This window comes from Poecilia reticulata, chromosome 14, assembly GCF_904066995.2.
Source record: "Poecilia reticulata chromosome 14, P_reticulata-male-v2, whole genome shotgun sequence".
Taxonomy (NCBI): Eukaryota; Metazoa; Chordata; class Actinopteri; order Cyprinodontiformes; family Poeciliidae; genus Poecilia; species Poecilia reticulata.
The window spans coordinates 11,907,460-11,930,033 of NC_088843.1; the positions used below are offsets into that span (position 1 = coordinate 11,907,460).

General features: G+C 42.8%; 2 protein-coding genes across 4 annotated transcripts in view; one reads left to right on the plus strand and one right to left on the minus strand.

Annotated features, from left to right (window-relative positions):
* Positions 1-269: 269 nt before the first annotated feature.
* Positions 270-13,119, plus strand: arhgap35b (Rho GTPase activating protein 35b). The gene is made up of 7 exons (XM_008427584.3): positions 270-644; positions 3,254-7,164; positions 7,414-7,555; positions 9,555-9,632; positions 9,778-9,909; positions 10,121-10,226; positions 10,576-13,119. Exons 2-7 carry the CDS (start codon positions 3,445-3,447, stop codon positions 10,985-10,987), a joined length of 4,590 nt encoding a protein of 1,529 aa, XP_008425806.1. The 5' UTR covers positions 270-644; positions 3,254-3,444; the 3' UTR covers positions 10,988-13,119.
* A 2,232-nt stretch (positions 13,120-15,351) lies between these two features.
* The window catches only part of LOC103475741 (cell adhesion molecule DSCAML1-like), a 70,887-nt gene continuing 63,664 nt past the window's right edge, over positions 15,352-22,574 (minus strand). For all 3 annotated transcript variants that reach the window (XM_081615694.1, XM_008427583.3, XM_008427582.3), the window contains 5 exons: positions 20,064-20,182; positions 19,812-19,964; positions 19,515-19,709; positions 19,110-19,421; positions 15,352-18,582 (listed from right to left, as the gene is read on the minus strand). In XM_081615694.1, the coding sequence (XP_081471820.1) occupies positions 18,146-18,582; positions 19,110-19,421; positions 19,515-19,709; positions 19,812-19,964; positions 20,064-20,182 (1,216 nt within the window). In that variant the 3' untranslated portion in view covers positions 15,352-18,145. The remainder of the gene's footprint in view (positions 18,583-19,109; positions 19,422-19,514; positions 19,710-19,811; positions 19,965-20,063; positions 20,183-22,574) is intronic.

Consider the following 22,574-nt stretch of genomic DNA (forward strand, 5'->3'; position numbering starts at 1 on the left):
GCCATTATCGGAAAGCTGAGAGAAATTCCACTTTCACACGCGCGATCGGCTCCTAAAATCGCCCAGGACATGAAGGATTCGTGTTGCAGCAGGAGCACATTTCAAAGGAGACACCAGGGCGATTACAACAAACTCACTGTTGTCTGGTGTGTGACACCGGCCCAGCGTTATTATGTGGCCACAACAATGGACAGAATAATGATTGAAAAAGCAACGTGGTGAACCGAGAGGAAGACGTCTGGAGCAGACTTTCTTTTTTTTCTCCCTTTTCTTTCCTTTTTTGTTTCACACGCCCGAATTTCGCAGGCGGAAACCTCCCTTGTGCAAGAATAATCCTGGACATATTTATTTCTTCCCGGCGTTTAAATGCAACAATAAAAAAATATATATATTGAAAAAAAAAAAAACATTGTTGAAAAAAAAAAAAAAAAAAAAAAGAAAGAAGGGGGCGAGAATCCAGACATGTGTGATGGGGATTCATTTCCACTGACCACGCCATACGCAGCGTTGTGATATCAGTGATATTTGGGAGCAGTTCCTGGCGTTTATTCTGCGGCTTTTGCTTATGCACATCAGGCGGCGGCGAGGGCTGCGGCAAGCACTGGCCTGACAGATGCGAGAGGAGAAAGGGGAGAAACGCGATGGTATGTATGCCCGATCGGCTTCTTTATTGGCTGACCCGGAGAAGCTGTCGAGGGCTCACACCCAAGACAAAACTGGGTGGAAGTGGGTTCCCTTTAATCGCCGTGTGTCGGCGTGCAGCAGGGGAGGTCAGTGCACAGCCCCGGCGCTGCAGTTGCATTAGGCAGCAGGCCTGGCGTGGTCAGCCCCTCTGAGCACCCTGAAGCCAATGTTCACTGGTAATCCTTAGCGGAACACAGAACTTGTCTCTGTAAGCAGGTTATACAACCCTGCGAGCTGAATTTGCGCTCCAGATCTCTGCTCAGAAGGTGTCAGGTTGTTTTTTTTTTTTTTTAAATATCTGTTTATTCGGGCATCAGGCCTAGCTCAGCTGCCCACATTTGTTTTTGACCCTGCTGGACTTTGCCTTTAAAGAAAGGGCAAATTGTGTCACCTCTTTTTCGGGTTTTTTTGTTGGTATTTTAAATACAACTGCTTGGGTAATGTCGAAGTAGCCAAGGTCACTTCATATTATTAGTTTTACCTTATGAAGTGGCCATCATAATGGCATTGCATCAGTACTAATATAGAAGCAGTTATCTGTGCTTTAAAAATAGATGGGGTGAGAAAGTTTATGGCATCTTTTGCTTTGTTGTACTTGTGTTTGAATGTTTTTGGGGGAAATTCTTTTTCTAGTGGCTTTTATTAGTTAGGTTTGAGGAGGAGCATGTGAAGATTATATTTATAGTCTTTTTAGTGTTAAATATTTAATTTTTAAAAAAGCTTTGACGTGGTAGAACAGGTAAAATGGAGTCTACTGCTGATGAGGACTGATGATTGTTTCATTTGCTTAAAAGTGAACTATAACTGGAGATATATATATATATATATATATATATATATATATATATATATATATATATATATATATCCCTGGATTGTTTATATAAATTATTAAAAAAAGAAATGGCTCAAATACTGATCCTTGAAGAGCACCTGTCTTTATTTGTGCAGCTAAATAGTTGCATTTGTCTATACAAAAATATGTTTTGCAATGGTTGGACAACCAACATTGAAAGCCATAACATATTTTTGAGTTTTAGAAGAGGAAACTATGGTGGGGATTGATGTTAATATCCAAAAATAAAAGCTTAAACATGTTTTTCAGATACATATAAATCAAAACCCAGCAGATTTATTTTGGAAGATTTTCACCCATTTCCCCTGAGGAATATTTAGCATGAATAATTTCTGAAATACCTCAACTTTCTAACTTTTAACCTAAACATGGCAAACTTGTATAAGTTGAGAGTTTAGTTTATTTCAAATTTATATATACACACACATATATATTAAACATTGTGCTATCTTATGTGGTTTGATTATGCTGTTGATATAAGAAGATAGTTGGGGGATGGGAGGATAGATTGTTGGGCTTGAAGGCATTTAAGTTAACATTTATGTTCCAATGAATCAAAGTTTGAAAATTTCTATTGATAAACAATATCATGAATATATATCTGGTCATTTCCCCCCTTTTGTAGCAGCACTGTTTGTCTGGCTTAAAAACAAGGAGAGAACGGCGCGTCGACAGCACAGTCATTTATATGCATGTCACTAAACTCACTGATCAGCTGATACATCACTCGAAGAGCCACTCCCAACATGCTTGTTCTTAGATTTTGGATCTCAGTTCCTGTGTTTTTGTTTTCTTTTAGATCAGCCGAGCAGTGCTGAGAGTAATCTCTGCAATTTTGATGGTTACTGTATAAAATGATCCCTGGTAAAATGCAAAGACCTGGTCTGATTTCTTTTAACTTGTCACCAGTGAAAGTGTTACTCAGGCTAAAGCTGAGTTAATGAATGAAATTTTCATCAGGTTAATTCAAAAACTGACATTGGGGCCAGTCATATGCAGAGTTCCACCAAAAAGTCATTGCAAAATAGAATTTGTCCACACAACAAAGAAAACATGTCAAACTAGTCCGTCATCCTGCATTGTTGTTGCTGCAGCGCTGCAATTGATAATAAATAAGCTTCCCTTTTTCATGGAAATTTGCGTAAACCTGTGTTTTTCAGGTTTGGCTGCTACTACAGTGTGAGAAAAATCAATGGCTTCTGCCAGCAGATATTATAATGGCTGGCATTAATGTTTCTGTAACACTCCCCTCAGTAGGTTTGGCTTGTAATGAATGATGATGCCAAATAAATACAATAGGGCTTTACTAAAAAAACAAACAAACTTGGAGCTGTACAGTAAGAATGCTAACAGAATAATTTCACACAGTGTGCAACTAATTGATTTAATTTTTGCTTGTACAATGTCACATTTTGGTAAATAATTGATATTTTAATATCGATGAGCAAAAGGGACTATTTTGTCGCTGAAACAATAAGGATGGTGTGCAAAAAAGGTCAGCTCGGTGTTAAATTATAATTCTTGTTTTAGAAGTACACATAGCACAGCATTTAGAAGCATATTGCCATTAGATATATCAGATTTATTTTTTTATTTAAAGTTACTGGTAATTTCATTATTTCCAAATGTGTTCAGTTTATTTGTTTTGTACATTTTCTTGATTAACAAATGCCCATTTTGTCTGACTTCCTTTCTTTTTGTTTGTTTTGACAGGATGTGATTCTTATAAGGAATGAATGAAAGGACCTGCTGCTCTTATCACTGCACTGTTATTTATTATAACTGACGCCCAGCAGAAGAAGGAGCAATCTGATCTGTTCTGTGGATCAGCAGTAGACGGACGAGCATATTAGTGATCTCTTTTATTCAGTGCCTATTTGTGGCAGGATGAGTTTCGAAATGCTATGATGGCGAAAAAGCAAGATGCACGATCGCCCATTTACAACCTCATTGTGGTGGGTTTGTCTGGAACAGAGAAGGAGAAGGGGCAATGTGGGGTGGGCAAATCCTGCCTGTGCAATCGGTTTGTGCGACCCAGTGCTGACGATTTCTACCTGGACCACACATCAGTTTTAAGCACCAGTGACTTTGGGGGTCGTGTGGTTAACAATGACCACTTTCTGTTTTGGGGGGAGGTGTCTCGGGTCCTGGAGGAGGGCCCTGAGTGCAGGATGCATGTTGTGGAGCAAACCGAATTCATAGATGACCAGACATTTCAGCCACATCGTAGCACTGCTATGCAGCCCTATATCAAGCGAGCGGCTGCGACCAAGTTGGCCTCGGCAGAGAAGCTCATGTACTTCTGCACAGATCAGCTGGGTTTGGAGCAAGACTTTGAGCAAAAGCAAATGCCAGAGGGGAAACTGCAGGTTGATGGCTTCCTGCTTTGTGTTGATGTGAGCCGCGGCATGAACCGTAACTTTGATGACCAGCTGAAATTCGTCACAAACCTTTATGGCCAGCTCAGCAAGACCAAGAAGCCCATCGTGCTGGTGCTGACCAAATGTGACGAAGGTGTTGAGCGCTACATCAAAGATGCGCATACCTTTGCGATCACAAAGAAAAGCCTCCCAGTAGTCGAGACTTCTGCTCGCTCAAATATTAATGTGGATCTAGCCTTCCTCACGTTGGTTCAGCTTATTGATAAGGGCAGGGGCAAGCCCAAGATCATACCTTATTTTGAAGCCCTGAAACTCCAGAGTCAGCAGATAGCTTCAGCCAAGGATCGCTACGAGTGGCTCATTAACCGTATCGTCAAGAATCATAATGAAACTTGGTTAAACGCCAGTCGACGAATGAACAACTCACCAGAGTACAAAGAATATGTTTTCTTGGAAGGAACAGCTAAATGCAAAAAGCTTTTTCAACAGCACGTCTACCGGCTGAAGCAGGAGCACATCGAGAGGCGTCGCAGGATATATCTTAGCACTCTCCCTTTAGCACTTAGTTCACTGGTGCCGGATCTCGATGAAATAGATCAACTGAGCTGGTCTGGAGTGCAGAAAGTGCTGGAGTCCAAGCAGCACTTTACTCACTGGTTTGTCGTTCTGGAGGATTCTCCATGGGAAGACACATCTCACATAGACAACATGGAGGATGAGCGAATCCCCTCCGATCTACTGGAGACTGCTGAAGCAGAAGATATATTCAATGCCCATCTGGAGCATCTAAGAAATGAATGTAGACGTGCAGAAATAAGACAGGAGTTTAAGCAAAAGTTAGCATCCTCACCGTTTGTTACGCCCGGTAAACCATGGGAAGAGGCCCGCAGCTTCATCATGAATGAGGAGTTTTATCAGTGGCTCGAGGAGCCGGAGTACTTGGACCTGTACAACCGCCATCAAAAGGAGATTATTGACCGTGCTAAAGAAGACTTCCAGGAGCTTCTGCTTGAATACTCTGAGCTTTTTTATGAGCTTGAGGTGGATGCCAAGCCTAGCAAAGAAAAGATGGGAGCAATTCAGGAGGTTCTGGGAGAGGAGCAGAGGTTTAAGGCGCTGCAAAAGCTTCCTGCTGAAAGAGATGCCCTTGTGCTGAAGCATATTCACTTTGTCTATCACCCCACCAAGGAAACATGCCCCAGTAGCCCTCACTGTGGAGACTCTAAGATTGAGCAACTCCTAGCATCTCGTTTTCCCACCTGTTACCCCTTCTTTGATGTGAAAGCTCATTTTGGGGACACCAAAGCTGATAGAATTAATTTGGTCATCCTAGGTAAGGATGGGTTGGCCAGAGAATTTGCCAATGAGATTAGAGCTCTGTGCACAAATGATGACTGGTATGTTTTAGACGGGAAGATGTATGAGTTGACACTGCGGCCCATTGAGGGGAACGTACGTCTTCCAGTAAACTCCTTCCACACCCCCACATTTACCCCTCATGGATGTCTTTGTCTGTATAACTCAAAAGAGTCTCTATCTTATGTGGTAGAAAGTCTTGAGCGACTTAGGGAATCAACTCTAGGTCGAAGGGATAGCCAGCTGGCTCAACTGCCAACATCCCTTCTTTTAGTCACTAAAAGAGGGGTGGGCTCATATGTTGATATAGGTGGAGACACTGCCTTAAACCTAATAACACAGGGACAACAAGTTGCAAGGAGACTACAGTGCAGCTTTTTAGACCCAGCCTCCCCCGGTGTGGGCTATGGGCACAATGTAAATGAGACTCAGATCAATCAGGTGCTGAGAGGCCTTCTTGATGTTAGAAGGAGCACATCTTTTAGTAGCAGCTCCCCGCCTCTCCTCCCTGAGCCTCCCGGCCTCCGAGACTCTCCACATCAGCCAGCCCAAGAGGCAGACCTGCGCATTGTCATGTGCTTAATGTGTGGAGACCCCTATGACATTGAACAGCTCCTGTCTCCTTTCCTGATGCATCAGCATTGCAGACCTATGTCGAATAGTGGCACTTCTGTGTTGTTAGAGCAGACGGTTGGGGGGCACAAGCTGGCCATAGAGCTTTCTCTCCTCTCATATCATGCCTCGTTCACTTTAAGGAAGAGCAGGTTAGTGCACGGCTATATTGCTGTGTACTCAGTCACCCGGAAAGCTTCCCTGGAGACCCTGTGTGCATTCTTATGTGAGGTTCAGGACATTATCCCCGTTCAGCTGTTGGCAGTAGGAGATAGTCAGGCTGAGCTCACTGACAGCGACTTTGCCTGTGAACAGCTGATTCAGGGGGAGGAGCTGGCCCATGAGATCGAGGGTCGTTTCAATAGTGTGGTTTGTGGATCCGGGGGAGTGGTGGGAGGCCTGCACAGAATAGAAATGTTCCATTCATTTCTGATGGAGGTGGTAGAGAAGCGCAACATCGTGGAGGCCACGCATATGTACGACAATGTTGCAGAAGCGTGCACCGGTGAAAATGTATACTCCCCGCGCTGCATCTCTCCCAGTCCCGTGACCATGTTTGTGGATTCGGAGGATGACGTAGAGCCTTCTCCACCTTATTACGACGGCACTCTCTCCTCTCACGGTGGCGGCTTCAACATGCCTGACTTGGACTCCAGTGACATCTCTGTCATATCTGATATCAGAGACTTTGAAAATAAGCTCAACAACAAAATACCCCCCCAAGTGAGGGTAAAACCAGGTGTCACTTTTGACTTCAGGAAGGTTAGCCGTAGTCCCTACATCGACACCCTGGGTCATCGTCGGTCCCTGCCCTCTGCTGTTACCTGGGTACCTGGTGGAGATGTGGGCTACGACCCCTCAGACTACGCTGAGCCCATTGATGCCGTCTCAAAGCCCCGCCCTAGCAACGAAGAAATCATCTACTCAGTCCCACATGACAGCACACAGGGCAAAATCATTACCATCCGCAACTCCAACAGGATGCATTCAAATGGAAATGGCTCAGACAGCGAGGCGGACAGCAGCTCTTTGGAGCGAAGGAGGAAGTTCTCAGCGATCGGAGTGAAGCCCCGACTGTACCGCGACCGCTCGAAGCGGCTGGGCAAGTTCAGTAGTTTCCGTACAAGCTTTATAGGCAGCGACGATGAAATGGGAGCTCTGTCAAAGTCCAAAGAAGATGACTTTGGGACTTTGAAAGGCGACAGTCTTGTTAATGAGGAGATTGAGGACCCAAAGAAGAGAAACATTCTGAAGAGCCTCAGGAGAACAGCCAAGGTTTGTATTATTACAACCTTTTCTATTCTTAATCTTGGAGAAATTGCAGTAGTTTTTGTCCAAATGTTAAATATTATCATTAAGGACTATTTTGTTTCAGCCTATAGAGTACAGAAGTAATTCCAGCACAGAGGTATATCCCAGTGAGATGGATCTGCAAGCCTTGAGAATTAGCAGCCGCTATGAGGGGAAACCTGGCTTTGATGAATATTTTAAACTAATCAAAAATCCTGTTTTCATCTCTGGCAGAAAACGAGACCAAAGCCGCGTCCATCGATTCCCAAGCCCATGGAGAGCTGTTACTTTGGAGTGCCACTAGCAAGTGTGGTCTCCCCAGACAGACCAATTCCACTTTTCATAGAGAAGTGCGTCCACTTCATTGAGAAAACAGGTGAGTTCCTTTGGTGCATTGAGAAGATTACAGACCATTACAGATTGTTCATTTAGGTTTGTGCAAGCGGCACTTCAAAAGTACCGGTTCAAATCAACACTCAGGGCTCAGCATCCCAAGTTTGCGGCTTTAAATAATTAAAGAGCAAAATGAGAATTTCTACTTTAATAATCCTATCATTCAGCCTACGCCACTTATAAAAATGAAAGTGTTTCTGTGCGTAAATAAAGACTTAAGTGCTTTTTGAAAGACTAGAGAAAATAATTAGTCATAATGAACAGTTTAACATATGAAAAGGGAAAACTGAAAATGCATTAATTTGTAGGAGTGACTTGGTAAACAAGAATGCTTCAGTTATCTTTTCAAGATCATTATCTTTAATATGTATTTCTTCTTATCAGTTACTGGCCAGTAGAACACAATACATGTTTACTTTACATTGATCTTTTGTTTCTAACCGGATGCCGCGGCAGCCGATGCTCATCCAACAATTGCTTTAAAGCAAATATTATGCTCAGTTAAGGTCAGTGCTGACTCATTCGTAAATCGGCTGGAATCAGCAGAAGTGCTCCAGATTGCGCTGTCCATATCTTCGCTAGCTGAAGACTGCCAGATAAGCTTGAAGTGTTGCTTCCACTAAAGGCACTGCCCAGACAAACACAATGACACCCAGTCATTTCTGTATGAGTCGGTGTGTTTGTATTCTTCTTTTGGAAAGAAGAATGCAGTTCATAATATGTGAACTGCATTATGTGAACTAATGCAGTTCACATATTCACATATTATGTGAACTGCATTAGTTCACATAATATGTGCTGCATCTGGTCAAGATATGTTTAAAAAAAACTGAACAAGTAGAATTCATATAATCTGTTCTTTTATCTCGGTTCATTGAAACTGAGATAAAATAATAAATATCTCGGTTTATTAAAACTGAGATAAAAGACTGAATATCTAAAAAAATCACATTTTGACCCAGCTGCACTGCATGCTTGAAGAAATAAAATGAAAATTGGTCAGATAGATTTATCACCAACATTAGCTCAGGATCCAGTGTCTTTGCACTTCCAGCAGCACAACTACTCACACGCATCTAAAACGTGGTTACGTTTAATTTAATGTTTAGACTTAGTGGATTCTTATACAATATTAAACAATACTTTTTCTCTACTTCTCTTCCTCTCTGAGTAATTTCTCTTGGAAACAATTTGCTTCAACCAGTCATTTCTCTTTATTTGGGCTAATTTGCTCCAGTTTACAGCAAATTCTCTGATACAAAGATGTTTTTTTTATCATTGCAACCAATAAAATTACCCCTAGTTTTCCTTTTAGCATAGTTTGCAGTTTTGATAATTAGGTTAAAGGTTAAATTCAGTTTATTCATATTGCGCCAATTCACAACAAATGGATTGGCTCCGTAAAAATCCATCGGAGGTCCCAGTCAACAGAAAGGCTCTCATCTCTGAATGCTTTCCTCGTAAGATTTGTATTTTCTTTTTTCCCCCTCAGCCTTCGTGCTGAGCTGACATCTGCTGACGACAGATTTTCTCTATATGTTCATCTGCTCCGGGCGTGGGACTCGCACAAAGTCAAACTAAAGGCCTGAGAAGTAGTCATTTGCGATAAAGAATCGGAGTTTATGCTGCTCAGTTTACATTACGCGTCGATGCCGGCGAGCGCTTCCAAAGGTTTGCTACCGAGAACCTGGAGAAAGTCGCAGAGAGGCAAAAGCTGAAACAAAGTGATATAAAAGCTCAGTTTAGTTTAGTTTAGTCCATGAAGACAACTGGAGAGCTCCAAATGATCAAAACATGCTTTCTTCTTTTTCAGAGCTTTGTAACCTGATCACGTAATTTGCTTGGTGCTTTTGGAAAGCGTCTGTATAGTCACGTCTGTTTGCAGAATTGCTGATGAACCGTTTGTGCTTTTCCTTTTTACGCTACTAAGCCTCCCTCAACACACACACACCTTTCTTTCTCTGCTTGCTTCGTCCGCCCAGGCCTGAACACAGAGGGGCTGTACCGTGTGAGTGGCAACAAGTCCGAGATGGAGAGCATGCAGAAGCAGTTTGAACAGGGTGAGTTGCTCATGTGTAATTATCTGACTCTGAAAACATAAACGTAGGGCTGTCAAAAGGAAAGTGACAGGCTGCTGCTGATGATGACGGAAACCGGCGCACCGGCTTTCTCATCTGATCCGACTTTCTCATCTTTCCCCTTCAGACCACGGATTAGACCTGGTGGAGAAAGACTTCGCCATAAACACTGTGGCTGGAGCTCTCAAAAGCTTCTTCTCAGAGCTGCCTGAGCCCCTGGTGCCTTGTGCTCTGCAGGTGGAGCTATTGGACGCTTTCAGTAAGCAAACACTGCTGGGCTGGGAGGGTCCTCGCACAAAACATAAAACGATTATTTCCTTAGGAGGGATGGGAGCTCATCTGGTCTTGCTATTGTTTTGTGTGTTTGCGGTATTTGGGGAGTTAAGGTTGTCCCGACGAGCTAGTGACAGAGTTCAGCTGAAATTTGATCCGACGGATTAGTGGTGAGAGAGAACTCTGTGTTTGTGCAGAAATCATGGACCGAGAGCAGAGGCTGTATGCCATGAAAGACGTCCTGAGGAAGTTCCCCAAGGAGAACTACGACGTCTTCAGATACGTAGTGAGCCACTTGAACAGGTAAGCTTTCTGACTTCAATCCTGGTCTAACCGATCTACAGGTTTGCATTCGTTTTGACCGTGTAAGACTTTGAACTTTTTCCACATTTTTTGTCACGTGGAAAACTTTCATTCCTCGTAAGTCAGAATCTCAAACGATCTGCAGCTGTCATTGCAGCAGAACGTGGGGTTTGTATCCTTTTCGTTCCACATTATGCTCACGCCCTTCTTCATGTTGATCTGTCACATAAAATGCCTTGAAACACCTTTGCAGTCGTAACGCTACAAAATGTGAAAACTTGCGCTGTATTAGTTGCTTTTTCTTTTGCGTGGTGCTGTAGATGATGTGGCGTTGTGTGTTTGTTCCCAGGGTGAGCCAGCTGAGCAGAGTCAACCTGATGACCAGCGAAAACCTGTCCATCTGCTTCTGGCCCACCCTCATGAGGCCCGACTTCACCACGATGGACGCCCTAACTGCCACGCGCACCTACCAGACAATCATCGAGACCTTCATCCACCAGTGTGCTTTCTTCTTCTACAACCAGCCGCTGATCGACTCCCCGACGGGCCTCGGGGGCCTCCCCGCCTCGCCCACCACCACCCTGGGCGGGAGCTCCGCCTACTCCTGCTACCGCTCCTCGCCTCCCCACACCGCCGCGCACTTCAGCCCCCTGCAGCAGTCTCCGCCCACCACGCCGCAGTCGCCCCTTCAGTCCCTGCTGCCGCCGCTCCACCAGCACCCCCACACCCACCATCCTCCTGCTGAACAAGAGACACTGTGAGAGACGATGACACCGCGTGTGCCCCATGATGATGCTGGACCTTGTCACCGATACACACAAAACGCATTCAGACGCGAGAACAACAAAAAGAAAACAAAGCAACATCTCAAACTTGGACAAACCTAGGTTATGTGGGAGTGGGTGGGGAGGTGGTGGTGGGGGGTGGTGGGAGGGGCAGGAAGTGATCGTGGTCATAGTTGTGTGAAATGTGGCATGCTTCCATTATCAGTGAGGCGGAGGACGCTGCAAGGCTACACTACCAAGAAACCTCCAACCCAAGCTGGACTGAATGATTTTGTTTTTTTTTATGTGTAATATTAATTTTTCTTAAAGTACCACCACTGGATTTATGGACCAGCCCCCCTGTAGGGCAGCAGTTTGCTCCATAGAAGCAGAAGATTATCGCCTGCCCCCCCCCCCTTTTTTTTTTAAGCATTTCTCATGTTGCTCTATTTGAGGGGCTCACCATGGTGGGAAAGGAAAGAGGGTGGGGTATCATATCCAGGGATGCACTTTAATGATCACTGTTTTTCTTTGCTTATTTCTGCTTTGTTTTAATTTCTCAGCTCAAACAGCCATACGTACCATTGCCTCAACCGAGCTCTGGCAGATCAAACTTTGTTTACATCATGTTTTTTTTTTTTTTTTCCTTGTTTTTGTTTTTAAATCCACAGACCTATCTGAAGCACTTTTTGATAGTGTAGTGTTAAATATGAAGAAATGCCACATAGGTTAATTATCCATATTGTTTGTTTTTAGTGGCTGAATGTGGCACGAGTGCAGGATCTTTTTTTGTAGAAAAAAAAAAAGCAAAGTTAGTCTTCTAATTAGATCCAGTTGTCCCCCCTGTTTTGGGTTGTGATGGAAAGTCTGAATCTGCTTAATGTTCCTCATTCATCCAGACATGTGGGGAAAATAAGGAAAAAGAAATTCTTCTCATCTTCTAGCTGTTTGTTGATCCGAGCGGATGTTCAGGGGCTTTTTTGTATTTTTTTTTTTTATCAGACATCAGTTGAAGGAGAACTGTTGCCATGTTGAATGTGTAACCTAGTCGCATCATCATCCTCATCGTCGTCAGCCAGTGTCCATGGAAACCAAAATGCTTGAAACGCGATAGGTAGCTCGGTGCGTTGTCGTGCTGTCCGTCGACCCTCAGCTCCTTGTATTCACGTCATATTAAGAACCTTTAACCGGGTCTGGGATCTTTACTGTTACTGCTGGTTCCGCTGAGACGGAACCTGGTCGGAGAGAAGCGAAACCCCTGCTGCGGTTGGGACCCGTTTCGGGGAGCGTCTGCTCACCGTTTTCAGAGGCAGCTCTGCAAAATGAAGGCCCTCTTAACTTTAACCTTATGAACTTTTAACAAGAAAGTAGCCTGCTGTCTTTCAAATGCGAGGATTGTAGCACTGTCTTTTGGTTGCGTTTGCATTGGGCTCATCTGTTTTACTGGTACTGTTGGGGGATTGTAATTTTTGTGTTCAACAGACTGGAACAAGGAAGAAGAAGAACAAAAAAAAAAATGAAGTGTTTTTCTCAGACTGCTCTGAGCTTCAAGCTTCGACCATTCAGACCAACATGATACCTGGGAGTGTATAAATAATATTGCTGCATTATTTGGCTTTCAGCAAAAAAGGAAAGGAAAGAAAAAAAATAGAGAGAGAGGAAAAAAATACCCGACCAAATGTGCCGTTGGAAGGATCAACGAGTGGGTGCACACCACGTCTTCGTTATGGTTGTTTATTTGTACGTTGTGGGGAGGGGGAGGGAGGGACGCCGCCCTTTAGTTGATGGTAGAAAACATTTCTAGTGTGTATTTCAATTATCGGAGGTTCCTTTTTATGATTTTTGTGAATGGTTTAAAAGGCCACTTAAAATTAGTGCATGATTAAAAAAAACAAAAGAAAAGAAAAAAAAAAAACATAAGACCACACATAAAGGGAGGAGGATGAATGCCCTCTTTCTGTTTTTAAAACATGAAGTAAGTGTGCGAACAAGAATTGATTTAGCTGAAAAAGTTCATGTATTGTGTGCACCAGGAGCAAACGGTGGAATTTGTCTGACCGAGAACGTTTGAATATGAAGGCCTTATGTGAACTGTATTATAGTTAATAAATTAAATCTTGTAAAACTTCCTGCATGTGTATGGATGTGTATGTTTTTGTTGATCTAATTTTCCAGTCTGACTTTTGGTTTTGGTATTCAAAGCACTAAGAAACTTTTGAGTACCAAGCATCCTACTTGTTGGAACAGCAGTGTGTATTTATATTTGACTTACTTTCTGACCAAAACCCAAGCAGCAGAACCGAACCTCCTAGAATGAATCACATTTTATTCAATTTGAACCACAGATAAAGAGAAAGATAAACTTCACTTTATCTTTAGAAAAATGCGCCTGACATTAGTTCGCGGTAGCAAAATGACTTTCAAGTAGTACGAATACTTTTCCATTGCACTGTACATTTTATCTTCAAAGTTATGAGCAGACACCTTCAGCAACATGAACACTTGACATATTTTACGCAGGAACAATGACTCAACAGGCACTTATACTAAAGCTTATTAAGCAGAAGCTTTCGTATAAACGCCCCGGTGTATGAAACTCTAAGAAACATCTATTATTCACAGCATATCCGTCATGAACGACTGCACTCTTTTAGGAGAGCACCTTTCGTCACAGTATCCCTAAACCTCTCTGGACGGTCATAGCTTTGAAAGGATCACTGCGACACCTTGTGGCCGTTCAGATGTAGAGCAGGGGGAAAAAAAAGATTTGGGTGTGTCCCATCTAGCAGATTACCATGCCGTTACGAATTTATGCGCTTGGATCGTCTAGCTTTGTGGGAAATAGCTAAACTAATTACAGTGCAAATATTTAGGCAAGCGAGAACGTCTTGTACCAGAAGTATCCTATCAAAAATTGGACTTTTGTCTTTTTTTCTTCCACATCTAAATGGAACCCGTTATGCTTAAATGCTGTCAGACAAGCGTCCAGAATCAACGCTACGATTCGGATGCAATTTGGTGCACGACCAATGATGAGGATGCAAATTATCCGCTCTTCAAGGAGCTGTCTTGTGTAGTACAGCCACTAGAGGGCACCAGCGGCGGCGCAACGCAGAGCAGTTACCAGGCATCAGTCAAATCAGCCAGTCACCAGACTCAGATGACGCCCTGTTATTAGAAAGCAAACCGGCAATTGCGTGATGTGACAACATTTATGCAGCCTATGAAATTGAATCAGGCTGACAGTCTGTCAGATGCGCTCGGAACTGCATGCAACACATTTCTGGATTTCCAACATCTAAACCTGATCTCTCTTCCTTCTTTAGTAATTGTTGCTTTGAAAGGTGACGGCTCTTCCGAGTTACTGAATTGGCAGCTAATTGCCCAGCCAATCAGAGAGCTGCCTTCAGAAGACGCTGGCAGGAGGCAGAGCAGCTTTAAGGTCATAAGGTGCAGAAAATGGACTTTGTCGATAGTTTTATTAATCTCAGCTACAAATAGAGTATGTCTATGAAGTTACCGCTATGTACTGTTGAATTGCATGGTTGGCTTTTTGCTTTTTCAGTCTGTTAGAAATATGTTGGCTTACAAGGTCAGAACTTTCTGATTTATGATGTGCTGTGGACTCAGCTGTTATACATCCGTCAGTTCCTTTGTATTGCAATAACAACAGTTTTTCCAAATGGTTTTGATTGTAGTTTGAGTGCTTAAATAATTAATTTACCTTCTTAATAGTCATACTGTTGAAGTTTAAACCTGACGGTTTATTGCTCCGTTTCAGAACCACATAAGCAGATGTACTTATTTATGGATACTTTTAATAAAGGACAACTTAAAGAGACCTGAAGGAACTTGGTGCATTCTGATCAATGCCTCCCGACAGCCACATCTCTCAGTGAAATTAGGTGCCATATGTTGTCTGCAAAGCATTTATATTCATATTTTTCTGTGGTATGAATAATGTAACAGTGACTTTACTGAATAAAAACAGAATTGAGTGGATAAGTTAGATTTTATTGTATATATTGTGTAAGCCACACAGATTGTAAGATTGAAATTTGAAACAAGATATTTAGATGCACCGTTTTGCCAGGAAACCAGTTTCAAAACAAATGGCAACAATTCAAATTAAATTGAGTGAATGGTCTGAAATTTGCCAGAAGAGTGCCGGCGGTGGTTTCAATTACAATTGTCCAAATATTTATTTGTATTTTATATGTATTCTATACATACCCGTCCTTTTCTTTCTGGAGGCTGGTGTCCATCTTTGCTAACATGAAACATTGGGCTCTGTCTAACGTTAGGTCAAATAGTTTTAATCGGAAAAAAAAAGAAAACGGTTGGAAATGACAGAAGCCATGGCATATGAAAGATAGCTTTATTGCACAAGGTGTTAGAATGATCTTTTTAGTTTTTGCTTTTTCATAGAAAATGTACCTTTGAACACAAGCAATTGCTGTAACAAGCAACTTAAAGAAATGTTTGGGATATCTTCAACGGTTTTTTTTTTTTTTTTTTTTTTTTACATTTTTCATACATTTTTCCATCAATTTTTCCCTTTTAGCAAGCATGCAATGACTTTTCCGAGGGTCGAACAGAATATAAAATAATGATATTAAAAAAAGTAAATGGGACAAATGACAACATCAAAATACGTTGTTGTTTTTTTTAAAAAAAGACTAAAAATTCTTCAAATTAGTAGTATCAAAAACATAAGAGGGGAAAAATGTATTTGTCCATCTTAAGAAAAAAGAAAAAAACAAAAACAATTTGTTATGTTATTTCAATTTTGAAAGCGGGACTTTCCACCTTGATGCGTCCCCTGATTTATTCTGAAGAAAATAGCTCTTCATACAAAACTGTGTTTTATGTACAAGACTCAATTTAAAAACAACACTGACAAAGGTAGCGATGACGGGTCCTCAGTTTATCTCAGTGGGGAACGAAGGCGAGAGCCAAAACGATGCCGTTTCACAACGCGGCTCCGGTCCAGTATATACACAATACAATGGTAGTCTGTATGACCAAAAGAGCCACAAGTCCCTGATTTTACTTGGCTGAACTGGTGTGTAACACAGGCCGTGTACTGTTGGACCCCTGGAACCTAAACCTCTGACAAAACTGAAGAAGTGAAATCAAATCAACAGACCAACGAAAAACCCCTCCTTTCCTCTAAACAAGCAAGCAGACAGACAAACAGAGCAAATGGGTAAATAAATAGTCAACACAAAATACTATCCTGGGACAAAAAGGCCTTCCCATAGGTTCTTGTGTTCATGTACAACAGTGCGAAAAGGATCATGGGGAGGGATGAGGTGGAGATGAAGAAGAGTGGGACATTTACAGCTCTTCAGACAAGACGACGACAAAGATATCAATTCCGTGAACATCATATAATTCTCATAACTGAATTCCCTGACATATAACATCTCTTGACATTAATATTATTAATACTTCATTCACATTATGACTGGCATTCAGTTCAGCTTATTTATTTGGCTGAGAAGCAAATAACTACATCTCGGGAGGATTTATAGCCACAAACGCAGGCCTTAAAACCGGAGAGCAACCCAAGTCGTCTCCAACCACTTTGCAGCAAACTGCTGCATAAAGGTGTTTTGGGGATCCACTGAGATAACAACATACAGTGCCTTGCTAAAGAATGCATCCCTCTTGAAATACTTTTTTTTGTTTCATGTAAACCTATTGATAATCGCACGTTATTTCACACCCACCACCGATTTTACTCCACTTTATGCTGCTTTGTCACATAATATCCCAATAAAATACATTGAAGTTAGCGGCTGTGATGTGGAAAAGAGGCATAACAGCTTTTACAAGACACTGTAACTTTTGAATCTTACCATATTAACCTAAACCAAGCACTCGGGCTAGTAACAAGCTATATAAGAAGACATCATTGAAGGCCTGGTATTGTGATTGCCCCCCCCCCGCCCCCAAAAAGCCACACAAACAACCAAGGCGTCACAGCCCAGGGACGGTGTAATCTTCCCACCCTGCTTTCTGCCAAGCCCGTCTCCACAACAGAGAGAGGGTCACTCTTCCTTAGCTGGCCAGCACGCACTAACATACAGAATATCTCACATATATACTAAACATTTTCTTTCTTAAGTCCAACTTTTCTTAAATTTTCTCTACTTCTAAATTCAGTGATTGAGCGATTGTCTCCTTTCTTAAAATTTGCCGGTAGCGTTAAACCGCTGTGTATAACTATCACGTCGGTGTAGCGCATACAGTTTATACTTTGTCATCATTTCCCTTAGACGTCAGTAATATACCTACATAGAAATATATATGTAAAATTCTTTATAATAATACCAAATATTCTCTATTTGTAAGGTGAGAAATTACAGCTGCTTCACCGGGGTTTGTAGTGACTGGACTGAAGAGTTGAGACACCGTTCAGCCGCAGAGAGATGAGTGGAGAATACTGATTTGTGGAGGTGAATCTGAATCGTTGCCTTTTGGAGTCGCGATTAAAAAAGGGAAATCTGCCAATTCTTGTTGGGGAGAGACACCAAGAGAGTGAGAGAGAGCGTGGGAAAACAGGGGACTTAGCTGAAGTCCTGCAAACTGACCAAAAAAACCAAACAAAATAAGTCAAATCAAAAACTATGAAGGACATTGTGTTTGAGTGTGTGTGCGTGTGTGTGTGTGTGTGTGCGTGTGTGTGTGTGTGTGTGTGAGAAAAAACAGGATGGTCGCACAGCTTCATACTGGCTATTATAGTTTTCATGAACTCAGAGCCTTCAGCTCTTTGGTTACAGTCAATATTTGCAAAAATGACCACGGAAATCACATTCTGCATTTGGCTGTGTGTCTCCTGCAGGAACTTAGTGGAGCTGAGCACCAGCCGGCTGGAACTGTTAGTTGGAGTTAGTAGTTCTCGTATATTTAGTTCCATTTGAACATGAACAGTAGGGTTAGCTGGGTCTCTGTCTGGACGGGGCGGGACGCCTCCAACGCCTCCGTCCCCTTGAAGGAAAAAGTAGACAGGAAGCTGGGCGGCTCGCCACGAGCTCGGCTTTCAGAAAGATGCCCGCGAGCCTGTTGTGGCCCAGACTTATGAGTGCCAGAGTGGTGCTGGCTACGGAGGCGGGGGGGCAGCGGTGCGAGTCTGTGCAGTGGACCGGACTACACCAGCGTGTAGGACTTGGAGTAGGCCCCCACGCTCTGCTTCTGCAGCCTCCCCAGCGCCGAGGAGCTGCTCTCGAGCAGCGAGTCTCTGGAGCCGCCCACCTTGTTGCTGTTGGTGGGGTTGCTGCTCGTGCTGGACGTGGAGGCCGTCGCTGCGTTGTTGGAGCTGGGCATGGTGAGAGTCCTCTGGGGCAAGGTGGAGGTGCTGGAGCTGGCGCCCAGGCTGCCCAGGCCGGAGTGACCCAGCGTCAGGGCCTGCTGCTTAGCCGGGTCTAGAGTCTTGTGACGGCCCTGGGTGTGGTATGCCCGCTGCGTCAGGCTGCGGATCGAGGCTTCCCGCGGCGGCACGGCTGGACACGGGTCGTGCAGAGAGTCCCCTTGCTTGCGGAAGAATGGGTCTGCCTTCATGTAAAGGGGTAGATTGCAGAACTCGCCTGTTGGAGGGGAAAAAAATAACAATAATCAGGACAGGAATGCAGTTTTCTTTTTAACTGAAAAGGAATCTGAGTTCTTGTTGATTTCAGGGATCAACCTGTGACCATTTTCTGCAGATCTAGATCCAATAGAGAAACAATGGCAACAGCTGAAAAGTTGCACAAAAGCACTTCAGCCAATCTGACCTAGAATCAGGTGACGGAAGAACAGGAAGAAATGTCAAACTCTAGATTTGCAAATCTGGTATTTAAACTGGAATTTCAGCTAAAGTGTTTCTAGAGTGTTAATTCAGATAGGCTCAATACGAACGCATACCAAATTATTCAGCTTTGTTTCTAAAAACATTTGTAAAATCTTTTTTTTTCTTCTACTAAACTGCTAGACACTACACTGTCTTGGTCCTTGGCTCATAAAATCCCAATAAAGATTTCATATTGCTGTGACGACACAACATGTGGAGAAGTTCTAGGGGCATGAAAACTTCTGCAAAGCACCGTAAAACCGCTACGCAAATTGTCCCACTTACTTTTGTTTGCCCGGTGGGGAATTGGCACCGCCACGTTCTTCCCGCGGTCGTAGTCCTGCGGTTTGGGCGGCGAGGCGGTGAAGCGGCAGATGCCCGGCTCAGACGGCGTGCTGAGGGAGGTCATGCTGTCCGCGGGGTCGTTGGTACCGGTGGTCATCTGGTCCGACGAGCTGTCGGAGATGAAGCACTCCGTGATGGTGAACTTGGCGTGCTGCAGGTGCTCCTCCAGCTTGGCGTGCTCGTATGCTCGGGCCAGCTCCTCGTAGGTGGAGGAGGCGCTCTCCGTCGACACCATGCTGTTACGACCTTTGTCTGGAAGAACAAAGGAGGCATGCTCAGAAACTTAAATACCGCACGTCAGCGTTTTACTTTTTCCAACAAACGGTAGCGGTTGGATTGACAAACCCGTGTCTTGAGAGAGGCTGGCGCTGTAGCTGTCGCTCTCCGTGGCGGTGATGCCGTGGGAGCCCATCGTCCGCCAGTCGGACGTCAGAGTCCGCGCCGAAGCTGTGGACTGACTCGGTCGACTCAGCGTCCACTGGCTGGAGTATCTGTTCCTGGAGCTGTGAGCGGACTTTATGCTCTTCCTGGACACGGGGTCTGAGCGAATACAGAGATCAGAGTTCAGCTCGGCGTCAACTATTCAGCCGTCAAGACGCCTACTTCCAGACGTCTGAGCATCAAAACACGAGGCGAGCTCACTTGTGCCAGGCCGGATGTCTGACATGTCAATCAGAGGTCCTGAATTCTGGATCAGGGCCTGGTGGTGCAGAGACACGCCCGTGCAGAAGTTCTGCGGATTCACCGACTGGCTGAACTCGGTGTCTGTCACCGGCACCGCTGCCTTGTCCTCTCCTGCCGCAGACACGTGGAAATGCAGTTTTTAGACACTCCTGCTGTAAAACTGACCACTCAGGACAGATGATTTTAGCGTCCTGTTATCCAGTGACTTGCCTATCTGCTTGATTCCCTCCTTGTCCTCGATGAGAAGCTGAACTCGGGGGATGTCGATGTGGAGCCTCGGTCCTTGCGGAGGGCCCTTCACCGGCGTGTCTATACTGCGATTGTTCTTGCTGGACACACGAACACACGATGGTGTCAAATGTTGCATACAGAGTAGATATAAAACATACATTTTTAAATCTTGCAACATATTCTAAATTAGATTTAGGTCTGAATATGCTTTGATCCCAACTGTTTCGGTTTAGTTCTGTGTTGTAGGAGTCAGTGTTCTGGATTGACCTGCAATCCTTCCTTCTACTTTCTATTAGCTCTGATCAAGGTTTCACCATTACAGATGAAGTTTTATTCCACAATTAGCATTTTACTGGTAGCCAAAAAATGGCAGCTTCAGGCTCGTCTGAAAAGAGCATCTTTTTATTTTTTATTATTTATTTCAAACAGACATAAATAAATTATGTCTCGTTTTTTCTTTAAAAACAAGAAAAAAATGTAAATGTAAACAAATTATCATGCCCATTGACATACAATTTTGGAAAAGTAGCAGGAAGGATATACAAGATTTTGTGACTTCCTGTCCCTCTCATACTCACTTAAATCTCACATTTTCATCCCTAAATGTACAATTATTTACACATTTTTAATATCAAGAGCATTTTTGGTCTTCGAGACTCCCATTCTATGCAACATATTTCCCAATAAGTTCCTTTTTTTTTTTTTTTTTTTATAAACTTTATTTTTATTTATTTTTACCAAAAACACATTCCAACAGTTACATTCTTCTGTCTCTTACTGACATACATCTTCAGCATTGCAACTTGACAAAAGACGAGACAACACATGTTCTAACAAATGTAATACTGAAAATAACAACAGAGTGAAATAAAAAAACAGCTAACAGCAAAATTAAATAAATACAAAACACACAAATAAATCCCCTCTGAGGTAAGATAGTCCACACATTCCAAATCACAATATTTTAAACTGACCCAAAAGTACACAGTGAATGCAAAAGGGCAGCCCTGTTAATGTGTCACTGAATTAATAATGGTATGACAGAGCTCCACCTTATGTTAAAAACTGCTTTTTGGAGCCTTAGGGAATATGTAATTTCTTCCATCAAATAAATGTCCCAGACTTTTTGTATCCATGTGTCATATGTAGGAGGCCCTGGCTTCAGCCACCTGATGGTTATGCTTTTCAAAGCTGCCGTAAGCAAAATATTTAGGATATATCGATCACCCTTTCTGTCTATTCCATCGGGTATTTCTCCCAAAACTGCCACAAGGGGGGTTTTTGGAATGTCTCTCCTGCAAATTACCTTAAGGGCTTCAAAAATCTCCTCCCAGAATACACTTAGTTTAGGGCAAGACCAAAAGATGTGTGTATGATTTGCGTTCTGCGCTCCGCAATTTCTCCAACATGAGCTAGTTTGTGTTTGGCCCATTTTACTAGTTATAGCTGGCGTTCTGAAAAACCGGGCTATTACTTTCCATTTGAATTCCCTCCATGTATTGGAATTTGTTGATAATTGTGCTTCAGTGCAAATTTCTTCCCATGTGTCCCCTGCTATTGACACCTGCAGTTCAGACTCCCATCTATGCTTTATGTTTGTGGAGTCGTGCCTATTCATAGATAAAAACAGGTCATATATTTTACTAATTACTTTTTTATTCTCCTTTCCCCTTTGTATGTCCATTAGAAAATTTTCTATAGGTGTAGCTTCGTGAAGTTTAGTCCAATTTTTGTGTGTCATCACAAAGGTTCTGAGTTGTAAGTATCTATAGAAGTCTGTCCTAGGGAGACCAAATTCATTTTTTATCTGTTGAAAGGTTTTGAAATTTCCCTCTTTGATTAATTGATGGATATAAGATAGTCCATAATTAGACCAGTTTTTGAATCCAGTATCTAAATTGTTTGGTGCAAATGTCTTCATGAATCCTATACTTGATAAAGGTGAGATCTGTTTTAATAGCTTAAAAGCTGATTGTATTTTGTTCCAAATTTTGAGGGTGTTTTTTGTCCAGATTGTCATTTCCTTTGCAGGAGCATCTAAGAAGGGTAATGTTTTTAATGGTACTGTGCACGTGCTTTCCTCTATTTCCAACCATCGAGTATCTGTACTATTCTGTAGCCATACTAATAAGGGTTTAAGTTGCGCAGCCCAGTAATAATATTTTAAGTTCGGTAGTTTGAGGCCCCCTTGGGTTTAGATAACTGCAAGGTTTTTAGTCTGATTCTAGGACGCTTTTTTTGCCAAATAAATCCAGTTATCATTTTATCTAAGGTGTCAAAGGTAGATTTGGGAATCGTCACAGGCAGCATCTGGAATAAATAGAGTAGTCTTGGTAAGACATTCATACGGATACTTTCAACACGGCCTATCAAAGAAATAGGGAGTGTATCCCAGCGCTCTAGGTCATTTTTAATGGCTCGTAGAAGTTTGCTGTAATTTGCCTCATAGAGATTAGCTAAAGATAGAGGTATATGAATACCCAGGTATTT